We start from the raw sequence: 13039 nt of genomic DNA on the forward strand, positions 1-13039 counted from the left end.
AGAACATCACAAACATGGCTCTGTATGTAGTTTTGAGTAATTGTTTCATGTTTAAGATATCAATTAGATGCCGGTAATGTGGGAGCCAATTTAGGATTGTCAACATTAGTATAAAATACATTTCTTGGTTTACTTCATGTTAAATTGTTTAAGACCAGCGCCAGCTGTGCCACCAGAGACTCTGGGTTCGCGCCCAGGCTCTGTCGTAACCGGCTGCAACCGGGAGGTCCGTGGGGCGACGCACAATTGGCCTAGTGTCGTCCGGGTTAGGGAGGGGTTGGCCGGTAGGGATATCCTTGTCTCATCGCGCACCAGTGACTCCTGTGGTGGGCTGGGTGCAGTGCGCGCTAACCAAGGTTGCCAGGTTTACGGTGTTTCCTCCGACACATTGGTACGGGTGGCTTCCGGGTTGGATGCGCGCTGTGTTAAGAAGCAGTGCGGCTTGGTTGGGTTGTGTATCGGAGGACGCATGACTTTCAACCTTCATCTCTCCCGAGCCCGTACGGGAGTGGTAGCGATGACACAAGATAGTAGCTACTAAACAATTGGATACCACTAAATTGGGGAGAAAAAGGGGAAAAAATAAAAATAAAAAATAAAAAATAAAAAAAATGTTTGAGACGTCTCATTGTTTTTTGTTATGGGATACTGTCTTAAGAGACCATGCAGTGGCTCATGTCCACTCTATTTGGGCTTGTGGGTTAATTTACATTTTAGATCTCTAGTTGTAACAGACACTTTTCAGCTGTTGTCATACGGTTTTCTTACCACATCCTAATTGTTATCTCTGTGGAAATAATTGTGCGTACCTGAAGATACTTACCATTGGTATTGTTACTTACTTGAAGATCTGTGGATACCTGTACACACTGGAAACCTGTGGAATAAAGTAATTTGGTTTTGGAATCTGTGTTTGTTAGAGTGATGCGCGTCTACCATACAGCCTAAAGCTAAGCAATCGCTGCCCCTACATGGCATTTTGTTTTGTGTTACGTTTGTGAAGTAGAAAAACATAAACAAATGGTCAATTATGTAATCTAATCGGTTCATGGAGAAGGGGAGGCAGTATCGGTAAAGGTGTGTGTGAGGGTTTGTTTGTGTGTGTGTGTGCATGCATGCGTGTGGTTGTGAGTTTGGCTAGTTGCATGAGAGCGCTAAAGCAGCTGTACCTTCGAGTTAAAAAACTTGAGGTAGAAACCACAATGTAGAAATGAAACTGTGTAGGTGTGTTTTTTCCTTTATGGTGTGAGAAAGCTGCAAGATGTTCTGTGTAAGTGTGATTGTGTTTATTCATCTGTGTGCATTCTCAGTACAGGAAACCTCATTGTATGTGTTTAAACCATAGCACTTGTTTTCTGATTACACCGTCTAAGTGTGATACTCAAAAAGCAGAGAGACAGAAATGTGTGTATCCAACAGACAAATGAGGCACAAGGAGAATCAGTTAAATTTTGTAAAAATAGTGCTCTTTAATATACATTGTTGAAATATCTTAGAAATATAAATATGTGCAAAGTTCAATCTTTAATTTCTCTTCTGAAATGCTTTTCGTTTTTTGTTGTTCCAGATAGTTGGGCTTGCACTGTCTGCCAGTCTAGTGGCGAGGTTATGAGCAGTCTTTATAAAAGACAAATACTTCTGACACACACATGTAGCTGAGCTGGTGCTACACATTAGGTTGATATGACGATAATAGATGTTAAAAATGACAACCGTTGCGCTTCTACTAACTAGGCTCCTATCAGGAAGACATATTTAGCTAAACACAACATCATCATCATCATCTTCAAATTAAGGATTTGTTGTCTCTGTGGCCCAGTGTGAAAACAATCTTGCCTATTCATCCTCCTCATCCCTCACTCACTCTTACCGCTTCTCCCCCAATCATCCTTGCATGTCCCCCCCTCATCCAGCCTCAGCCATACTCGTCTTCAGCACTCTTCCCTCACCCTTCAACCCCCCCCCCCCCCCCGGACTACTGACTATGTTCGGCTTCAGTTTTTGTTTCTGAATGTGTCCCAAATGGCACCCAATTTCATATACAGTGCACAACTTTTGACCAGGGCTAGTGCACTTTAAAGGGAATAAGGTGGCATTTGGGACACATGTTGTTCCTGCCTGCCAGGAACTAAAATAATATCCACTGTTAGCTTTGGGGTTGAGTGAGGGAGAGATCTATCTATTTATATAAATAAGCGAGCAAGCGGTGTTAGTGTTATCATACATCCGAGTAGATGGATGGAGAGATGGGAAGAAAGACAAAGACACAGAGGCATCTCCATCACATTCTAACAGAAGAGCTACCAAAGTTGCAGTTACAGTGCTGTGAAAAATAATTTGCCCCATTTTGGATTCTCTATTTTTGCATATTTTTTCCAACATCGCTGTGGAGGAATTTAGGCCCACTCTTGCATGGAGAACTGATTTAACTCAGCCACATTTGTGGGTTTTCATGCATAAACTGCTTGTTTCAAGTCCTCCAACAACATCTCAATTTGGATTAGGTCTGGACTTTGAGGCCATTCCAAAACTTAAAATGTGTTGCTTTTTAAACATTTTCATGTAGACATGATTGTGTGTTTTGGATCATTGTCTTGCTGCATGACTCAGCTGCCTCAGGACCTGGACCACTTGCCTTAATAGACAGAACCATGAAGTCGACTCTGTATCGGAGAAATCTACAGGAGAATGTCAGGCCATCCGTCTGTGAGCTGAAGCGCAGCTGGGTCACGCAGCTAGACAATGATGCAAAACAAACAAAGTCTACATGGAAATGTCTAAAAAGAAACAAATTTGAAGCCTTGTCAAAGTACGGACCTATTCCCAATTGAAATGTTGTGACAGGACTTGAAACGAACAGTTCATGCTTGAAAACCCACAAATGTCGCTGACTTAAAAGCAGTTCTGCATGAGTGGGCCAAAATTCCTCCACAGCGACGTGAGAGACGGATCAACAACTACAGGAAGCATTTGGTTGCAGTCATTGTAGCTAAAGATGGCACAACCAGTTATTGAGTGTAAGGGGGCAATTACTTTCACACACAGGGGCATTGGGTTTTGCCTAACTGTGTTTATGAAATAAGTATATAACTGTTATTTGTTCACTCAGGTTCCCTGTATTTAATATTAGGTTTGGGTTGAAGATCTGATAATTCAGTATCAAAAATATGCAAAAGTAGGCCTCCCGGGTGTCGCAGTGGTTAAGGGCCAGCTGTGCCACCAGAGACTCTGAGTACGCGCCCAGGCTCTGTCATAACCGACCGCGACCAGGAGGTCCGTGGGGCGACGCACAATTGGCCTAGCGTCGTCCGGGTTAGGGAGGGCTTGGCCGGTAGGGATATCCTTTTCTCATCACGCACCAGCGACTCCTGTGGCGGGCCGGGCGCAGTGCGCGCTAACCAAGGTTGCCAGGTGCACAGTGTCTCCTCCGACACATTGGTACGGGTGGCTTCCGGATTGGATGCGCTGTATTAAGAAGCAGTGCGGCTTGGTTGGGTTGTGTATCGGAGGACGCATGACTTTCAACCTTCGTCTCTCCCGAGCCCGTACGGGAGTGGTAGCGATGAGACAAGATAGTAGCTACTAAAAAACAATTGGATACCATGAAATTGGGGAGAAAAAAATACAAAAATATGCAAAAGTAGAGAAAATTTGAAATACTTTTTCACAGCACTGTAAGCTGTATGTAAGTGGTGTCTTGTGTATGTTTGTGAGGCTCGTGGCTGTCTTCAGCCATGATCCCCCACACCCTCCTATGAGGCTATGCTAGTTGGCATACAGCAGTGGAAATGTGTACGACACCACAAACACTTTCACTCTGCTTTTGGCCCCTTCGTTTGACACACTGCTGTTCTCCACACACTCTCATTACACCTCTCTCCTTGTCTCTCGCTTCCTTTTCCTCCCTCTCACAGTCCATTGAGCCCATTCTACATGTCAAACAGGAGAAAAAAGGGAGGGAGGAGATGAAAGCCTCTATTGATCAATAGAAGGAGCTATACCTCAGCCACAGCAGCACAACAAACCCCAAACAACCTTCTGGCTATACTCCTAAAGCCACACACGTCACTGTGTGTGGCGTGTCCACGGTCTGCATTATCGACCTATCAATCTTTTTGACTACCCAATCACAGCACCCGCTGGGAGATTGGGTCACTGGCTGAGAGGGCAACGACTTTTAACCTCCCCCCAGTCTCATCTTAACTCCCATTAACAGTCTGTCCAGGAGTGGAGGAGTATCAATGGTTACCTATGTTAGGCTCCCCTTGGTAAGAAAGCAGTGGCATCGATTTGGAACAGCTTACCCTTTCCAAATCCTATCCTCAACCGTTAGAGGGGAAAACCCCAAACCTGAACTGTGTGAGGGTGTGTGTTTTTGTGTGTATGTGTGTGTTAGATAGGGGCATCGTATTCCTCCAAGAAGTTCCTGAGTGTGTGAGGGAGCTGGTGTGTGTCGGGGCTGGCAGAGCTCCCGAGGTGTCCGTTCAGGGTCCTCCTACACAGGTGTTGGAGGGAGGAGAGGGAGGAGGGGAGGGGTCGACGCAGCTCCAACGGAACCTTCTCTCCCCCTGAGTGTATCAGATACACACTCCCAGTCCCCGACCCCACAGTCTCCCCTGCCGCCGCAGCCGTGCCTCCCCCCGCCCTTACCCCAGCCTCCCCTCCCCCTGCTGCTTCTCCACCTCGCCCCATGTAGTGTCCAATCAGTTTGAGCACACAGTCGAAGCGCGGGGGCATGTGTGTGCAGCACGAGTCGGGTTGCAGGTAAAAGCTTCCCCCCTGGCTGTGGATACGGAGGTTCTTGGTCCCGCGGGCCGTCTGGACCGACAGTGTGAAGAAGTAGTGGTGGTCGGATGAGTCTCGAACCAGGAAGGTCCCGGGGGGCTGGGAGCGGAGCAGAGAGCTAGCCTCACGACCCCCCACCGCACCCCAGTAGAACCCACTCTCTTGTAGCTTACGCACCGCACACAGCACCTGGAGCAAGGAGAAGAATAGGTTACTTACTGTATATTATAAACTGGGTGGTTCGAGCTCTGAATGCTGATTGGCTGAAAGCCATGGTATATCAGACTGTATACCACAGGTATACCACGGGACAAAACCTTTCTTTTTACTGCTCTAATTACATTGGTAAGCAATTTATAATAGCAATAAGGCACCTCGGGGGTTTGTGGTATATGGCCAATATACCATGGCTAAGGGCTGTATCCAGGCACTCCACATTGCCTCGTGCATAAGAACAGCCCTAAGCTACGGTATATTGGCCATATACCCCACCCACTCGTGCTTTATTGCTTAAAAATAGTTGATGACAATAACTACGATACATACACTGTCGTATATTCAATCTCTTCCTATCTGCTGTCCCCACTTGCTTCAAGATGTCCACCATTGTTCCTGTACCCAATAAACTAAATTAGTGTCCTGGGCTTCATGGCGGGCTGCCCCCAGTAGGTGAAGGTAGGCAACAACACCACTACGCTGATCCTCAACACGGGGGCTCCACAAGGGTGTGTGCGCAACCCTCACTGCACTCCCGGTTCACCCATGACAGAGTGGCCACGGACGTCTCCAACTCAATCATCAAGTTTGAACACAACAACAGTGGTCGTCCTGATTACCAACAATGTCGAGACAGCCGGCAGAGAGGTGGTGAGGCATCTGGCTGAGTGGTGCCAGAAAATAACCTCTTCCTCAACGTTAAAAAGACAAAGGAGCTGATCGTGGACTTCAGGAGACACCATAGGGAGCACGCTCCCATCCACATTGACAGGTCCACTGTGGAGAAGGTGAAAAGCTTCAAGTTTCCTCAGAGTACACATCACTGACAAACTGAAATGGTCCACCCACACAGACAGTGTGGTGAAGAAGTGCAACAGCCCCTCTTCAACCTCAGGTGGCTGAAGAAATTCATCTTGGCCCCTAAGACCCTCACAAACTTTAACAGATGCACCATTGAGAGCATCCTGTCGAGCTGTATCACTGTCTGGGATGGCAACTGCACAGTCCAGAGGTTGGTGAGGTCTGCCCAATGTTGGCATCACCAGGGGCACACTGCCTGCCCTCTAGGACATCTACAGCATCCGGTGTCACAGGAAGGCCACGAAGATCGTCAAGGACCTCAGCCACTCATTCACCCCGCTACCATCCAGAAGGTGAGGTCAGTATAGGTGCATCAAAGCTGGTACAGAGAGACTGAAAAACAGCTTCTCACTCAAGGCCATCAGATCGCTAAATAGTCACTACTAGCCGGCCTCTGCCCAGTACCCTGCCCTGAACTTTAGTCACTGTCACTAGCCGGCTACCCTCCGGTTTCTCAAACCTGCACCTTAGAGACTGCTGCCCTATAGGCATAGAACACTGGTCACTTTAATAATGTTTACATACAATTTTTTACCCTATAATGTTGTTTAGTCAAGGCCTATCCTATTTAACTATTGCTGTACATATACTATTCTTCAGATATACTACATACTCTAACCATACTCTCTCCATAATGTCTGTACATCCCATCATACACACACACAGTACATTCAGAAAGTATTCAGACTCCTTGACTTTTTCCACAGGTTCAGACATTTTTGCAAATAAAAAAAAACTGAAATAACATTTACATAAGTATTACGACCCTTTACTCAGTACTTTGTTGAAGCACATTTGGCACCAATTACAGCTTAGATTCTTCTTGGGTATGACCCTACAAGCTTAGCACACCTGTGTGTGGAGAGTTTCTCCCATTCTTCGCTGCAGATCCATCTTTGGAGAGACCTGAACAACTATTTTCAGGTCTCTCCAGAGATGTTTGATCGGGTACAAGTCCAGGCTCTGGCTGGGCCACTCAAGGACATTGAGACTTGTACAAAGCCACTCCTGCGTTGTCTTGGCTTTGTGCTTAGGGTCATTGTCCTATTGGAAGGTGAACCTTAGCACCCCAGTCTGAGTGCTCTGGAGCATGTTTTCATCAAGGATCTCTCTGTACTTTGCTCCGCTCATCTTTCCCTCCATCCTGACCAGTCTCCCAATTCCTGCCGCTGAAAAACGTAACCACAGCATGATGCTGCCACCACCATGCTTCACCGTAGGGATGGTGCCAGGGTTCCTCCAGACATTCCGCTTGGCATTCAGGCCAAAGAGTTCAATCTTGGTTTCATCAAACCAGAGAATCTTGTTTCTTAGAAGCCTTTTGGCAAACTCAAAGCATGCTGTCATGTGCCTTTCACTATGCTGTGCCTTGATTGTATTACTGTTGATGATATCTGGAAATGTGCATGTACATCCTGGCCCATCTACTGTTGCTAGTCCCAATTCTGACTTGTGCTCAGATATCTGCTTCACTGATTTCTGCTCTCGTAAAAGCCTGTGTTTTCTGCATGTTAACACTAGAAGCTTATTACCTAAAATGGATCAATTGAAAGTGTGGGTTCACAGCTCCAATCCAGATGTGTTTGTCATTACTGAGACGTGGTTAATTAAGGAAGTGTGTTTTGAATACTGATGTTAACTTTTCTGGTAATAACCTTTTTCGGCAAGACAGATCTTCCAAAGGTGGAGAAATGGAAATCTTTACCAAGAATCACCTTCAGTGCTTGGTTGTCTCCACCAAGTCTGTCCCCAAACAATTTGATTTGCTAGTTTTAAGCATTAAACTTTCAAATAGCTCTTTGTTGACTGTTGCTGGGTGCTATCGTCCTCCATCAGCACCGGCCTGTACCCTACCTGCCCTAAGCACTCTCCTGGCCCCTTATTCTAAGTTTGAATTAGGCCTGCTTGGTGACCTAAACTGGGACATGCTTAAACCACCTGACCCAAGTCCTAAAGCAATGGGACTCCCTACATCTTTCTCAGATTATTACCAATCCACAAGGTATGACTACCATTAGGCCATCAGATTTGTCACCAATGCTCCTTATAGGACACATCACTGCACTCAACACTGCTCTGTAAACTGGTCCTCTCTGTATACCCATTGCAAGGCCCACTAGTTGATGCTTATTTGAAAGACCCTCTTAGGCCTCACTCCCCTTTATCTGCAATATCTACTGCAACCCTCATCCTCCACATACAACACCCGTTCCGCCAGTCACATTCTGTTAAAGGTCCCCAAAGCACACACATTTCTGGGTCGCTCCTCTTTTCAGTTCGCTGCAGCTAGCGACTGGAACAAGCTCCAACAAACACTCAAACTGGACCATTGTCTCCATCTCTTCATTCAAACACTCAATCATGGACACTCTTACTGACAGTTGTGGCTGCTTTGTGTGATGTATTGTTGTCTCTACCTTCTTTCCCTTTGTGCTGTTGTCTGTGCCCAATAATGTTTGTACCATGTTTTGTGCTGGTACCATGTTGTTATGTTGTGTTGCTACAATGCTGGGTTGTCATGTGTTGCTGCCTTGCTATGTTGTCGTCTTAGGTCTCTCTTTATGTAGTGTTGTCTCTCTTGTTGTGATGTGTGTTTTGTCATATATTTTTAATCCCAGGTCCCCGTCCCCACAGGAGGCCTTTTGGTAGGCCGTCACTGTAAACAAGAATTTGTTCTTAACTGACTAGCCTAGTTAAATAAAGGTTAAATAATAAAATACTGAGGCGTGGCTTCCATCTGGCCACTCTACCATAAACGTCTAATTGGTGGAGTGCTGCAGAGAAAGGTTGTCCTTCTGGAAGGTTCTCCCATCTCCACAGAGGAACTCTAGAGCTCTGTCAGAGTGACCATTGGGTTGGTGGTCACCTCCCTGACCAAGGCCCCTTTCCCCCAATTGTTCAGTTTGGCTGGGAGGCAAGCTCTAGGAAGTGTCTTGGTGGTTCCAAACTTCTTCCATTTAAGAATGATGAAGGTCACTGTTCTTAGGGACCTTTATTGCTGCAGAAATGTTTTGGTACCCTTCCCCAGATCTGTGCTTCAACATAATCCTGTCTCAGAGCTCTATGGACAATTCCTTCGATCTCATGGCTTGGTTTTTGCTCCGACATGCAACTGTGGGACCTTATATGTACAGGTGTGCGCCTTTCCAAATCATGTCCAACCAATTTAATTTACCACAGGTGGACTCCAATGAAGTTGTAGAAGCATCTCAAGGATGATCAATAGAAACAGTATGCACCTGAGCTCAATTTCGAGTCTCATAGCAAAGTAATTTCTGTTTTTCTAAAGATTCTAAAAACGTGTTTTTGCTTTTTCATTATGGGGTGTTGTGTGTAGATTGCTGAGGAAATTGTTTTTTAGAAAAAGTCTGTAACATAACAAAATGTGGAATAAGTCAAGGGGTCTGAATACTTTCCGAGGACAATGTATATGTATCCTAATGTTTCTATATTTATTAATTATATTTTAAACTTTTTAGATGTCTGTATTGTTAGATATTACTTCACTGCTGGAGCTAGCAACACAAGCATTTCGCTACACCCACAATAACATCTGCTAAATATGTGTATGCGACCAATAAAAGTGGATTGATTTATCAACAATAGGAACCATATTATACTATGTTGTAAAGACAACAATTGGACAAACCAAGAGACTAGGGAGGAATAATGGGTTTGCATTCAGTAAAAGGCTAGCTAGTTTACCTCGAGTACATGTGGAGCTGACTGACACAGTCATGACGTATTTAACTGACCTGTTGGTAGTGTGCATGTGAGCTGAAGGGTTTATAGCGCAGGGGGTGCACACGAGACCCCTGACCTCTGGGATCTGGGGGGGTCATGCTGCTCATGGTGGGGGGGGTCGCGCCTGCTGTTGGTTACCATGGCGCCCTGACCCCCACGCTCGGCTCGTTGACCGAGGGGTGGGGGGTCCAGAGCAGGGAGGGGCGAGGGAGAGTAGGGGGCAGGAGGGAGAGAGAGAAGAAGGTATGAAGAGGGTTTGCGATGTGGGGAAAGGGTGAGGGCGTGAGGAAGGAGGGGGGAGAGGGGTGCACACACGTTTCCCAGAGCGATGACACTGAGGAGCAGTCCAAAGAGGACTTCAGAGAGACCACCCACTGCAGACAGCTGCAGAGAGAAAGGCGAGAGAGAGAGCAGGGGGCAGAAATGTGTTATCATACATTTTCTCGTGAACACTTCAAAGGTGTGAAGTAGTCTTTTTCCACTGATTCTATATGGAGGCCAACACATGGTGGAGTAAATCGTCTGTATATAAAACACATTCACAAAAACACACATAGCTACACACCGACAAACATTCAGCTAGAGGTTTGAACCTTGATCCCTGTTGTCAGTCAGGTCATTATCATCTCTGACGTTAAGGTCCAAATAACTGTGTTCACACACACACAGGTTATTATGAATGAGTCCAGGTTCATTCTGAATAAATAACCTCATTCCCATGCAGCCTGCTGCTTTCACCAGCAGAGCTCTATGGTTCTCCGGTTTCATGGTAAATAGGCTACCCCCGGGTGGGTGGGTCTGGCCGTCTCACTGTGCTGCTGATCAGTGCTTTTGGGTTTCATGGTAAATAGGCTACCCCCGGGTGGGTGGGTCTGGCCGTCTCACTGTGCTGCTGATCAGTGCTTTTGGGTTTCATGGTAAATAGGCTACCCCCGGGTGGGTGGGTCTGGCCGTCTCACTGTGCTGCTGATCAGTGCTTTTGGGTTTCATGGTAAATAGGCTACCCCCGGGTGGGTGGGTCTGGCCGTCTCACTGTGCTGCTGATCAGTGCATTTGGAGCAAGACGTAATGGGCCCAGCTCCATATTGAATAGATCTCCATTCACCAAGTACCGATGCTAGTTGTTACTTGAATCGGCAAGAGAAGCCATAACTGCCCGCTCTGCAGCTGCTAAACATGGTGTCTGTCTGAGCTGAGCTGGGGCCCCTACCAGCCACAAAATAGAAATGTGACTTACCCCCTAATTCTAAGAGTGTAGGCTGACTCGAGGAAACCTGGAGTTCCTCAAGGAGCCATTGCAGTCAATGGGTTCATATTTGCACCTTCGGTTTGTAGAGGGGTTCTTGGAACAACCTTTAATGTTTCAATATAGCAAAGGGTTAACATGATGAACATGAATAACATTTACTCTTACAGGGGGGACAAGAATAACTAAAAGTCATGCCTCCAATATTCTGATAGGCTATTGCCACTACAATATATTATTGAATAGGTTCAAAATTGAACCCCTTGCATCACAAAAAGGTTACTGTTATATGCTTTACACAGGGGTTCCTTGAATAACTTTTTCAGAGAGGTTCCTCAAGGAACAGTTTTGACCTGGAAAAAAGGTATGTGGCAATCTGTTGAACACCAAAAGGTTATTTGAGGCATATTTCCTTCCAAGAGTGTACAACATAGCACTGTCTATCTGGACTAAAGAGAATGAGTAGAATACATCCCAAAAGCAAAGTCCTGTTCTGCATTGCGCCATTAAGCTGCCTGTAGTAGAGCTGGTTCCCTGTGATATTTTTGGAGGCACAAATGGCTTCCCATATCGCCGTTATGATAATCATGTTTTTGCGCAATTGCAACGTCTTGCTTAACATGTGCACTGTTACACACATATGCAGTATGCTATTTTATGCACCATGTACAGCAACAGCAGCACTCTATGCCCCGGGTATGCAGCCAGTTTATTTACCTTGGAGATTGTTCCTGTCCCGGGCTCCAGCGTTCCTCTCCAGGGAGAAAATATCCAAAGTCCCCGAATGTCTATGTGTTAAATCATTTATTAACTTTGTCATTAACTCTGAATAGACGGCCTCTTCTAACCGACAGAGGAATGTATCGGTAAAGACGTCGGTGTCCTCTCTCTCTCTCTCTCTCTCGCTCTCTCTCTCTCTCTCTAGCAAACGGAGGTAGCTGTGTTACCGCGGTCAACGAGTAGAGCGAAGGCTCCACCTCCTTAGCTCTGAGGTTCTTCCAGTAAACACACACACATGCGCGCGCTTTGGCAGATTGCCAATAAATAATCAGTGCGTGACCTTTTACGGGAAGATTCCCGTAGTTATTGGCTGGTGAGTCCTCCCTTCCCATCCACTCCTCTGACAAGGTGAAACAGTTGAAGCCGTTTGCTTAGACTACCCTTGATAAAAACCACAATTCAAGCATGACTGACGACTAGCCTACTGCACTTATAAACAAAGTGTTACACAACATACTGTAGGCCCCTCAAACTCAACTCTGGAATCGACGCCAGTCACACTGCGTTTTTTCATTGTTACCGTCTAAGGTACTGATTTATATATGGGACACCAGGTGGGTGCAACTAATTATCATGTAGAACAGAAAAACAGCAGGCTCCGGACCTCGTATGGTAAGTTGTATAGACTGTCCCTTCTGTAGGGTATAATGTACTCCAAAAATAAAATCCAGATCAATACAACCGGTGTATACCTTTTATTTATTTAACTAGGCAAGTCAGTTAAGAACAAATTCTTATTTACAATGACGGCCGACACCGGTCAAACTCCGGACGACGCTGAGCCAATTGTGAGCCCTCCCAATCACGGCCGGTTGTGATACAGCCTGGACCTTACCGTGAAATGCTTACTTATAATGCAGTTTAAAAAATGTAGTTAAGAAATTATTTACTAAATACACGAAAGTAAACAAATAAAAGTAACACAAAATAATACCGAGGCTATATACAGGTACTCAATGCGTGAGGGTACAGGTTAGAAAGTAGGGTTTTCCAAACTCAGTCATGGGCACCCCTGGGTGCACGTTTTGTTTTTTGCCCTAGAACATCACAGCTAATTCAAATAACCAAAGCATGATGATGAGTTGGTTATTTGAATCAGCAGTGTAGTGCTAGGGCAACAAAACAAAAAACTTGCACCCAGAGGAGCCCATGACCGAGTTTGGGAAACACTGCTATAAGGAACCCGAGTTGGGGTAGTTTATCTTTGCAATTTCCAAAGCCTTCTGCCTGTAAGGCCACTTGAATTATGTAGGCTATCATGCAAGTAAATATTTGTCGCCTTAGAATATTGATCTACCCCTGATAGCTAAATGTGTAGCCGATAGAGGTGCGATTTCAAGGTGCCCATAAAGTACCCTCAAAGTCAGGTCCCGGACAGAACCACCTGGCTCTGTAGTTCAGAACTCG

At 45.8% G+C, this 13039-nt stretch overlaps 1 protein-coding gene across 3 annotated transcripts; it reads right to left on the bottom strand.

The window, feature by feature from the left end:
* Positions 1-1444: 1444 nt before the first annotated feature.
* Positions 1445-12058, bottom strand: LOC110502743 (suppressor of cytokine signaling 3). 3 transcript variants are annotated; one of them, XM_021581001.2, is made up of 4 exons: positions 11570-12058; positions 10844-10959; positions 9618-9990; positions 1445-4974 (listed from the first exon to the last, which is right to left on the bottom strand). In XM_021581001.2, exons 3-4 carry the CDS (start codon positions 9711-9713, stop codon positions 4393-4395), a joined length of 678 nt encoding a protein of 225 aa, XP_021436676.2. In that variant the 5' UTR covers positions 9714-9990; positions 10844-10959; positions 11570-12058; the 3' UTR covers positions 1445-4392. The 3 variants fall into 3 exon arrangements, with proteins under 3 accessions (XP_021436676.2, XP_021436677.2, XP_021436675.2); XM_021581002.2 differs by lacking the exon at positions 10844-10959; XM_021581000.2 differs by having other exon boundaries at positions 9618-12058.
* Positions 12059-13039: the final 981 nt, after the last annotated feature.

The sequence above is a fragment of the Oncorhynchus mykiss genome, chromosome 23, assembly GCF_013265735.2.
Source record: "Oncorhynchus mykiss isolate Arlee chromosome 23, USDA_OmykA_1.1, whole genome shotgun sequence".
NCBI lineage: Eukaryota > Metazoa > Chordata > Actinopteri > Salmoniformes > Salmonidae > Oncorhynchus > Oncorhynchus mykiss.

What these genes read in the sequence shown, in the direction of transcription:
- LOC110502743 (XM_021581002.2), bottom strand. Translation starts at nt 9,713, where the DNA reads ATGAGCAGCATGACCCCCCCAGATCCCAGAGGTCAGGGGTCTCGTGTG. An exon ending in CACATGCACACTACCAACAG is followed by an intron (nt 4,975 to 9,617) that starts GTCAGTTAAATA and finishes TCCTTGCTCCAG; the next exon opens with GTGCTGTGTGCGGTGCGTAA.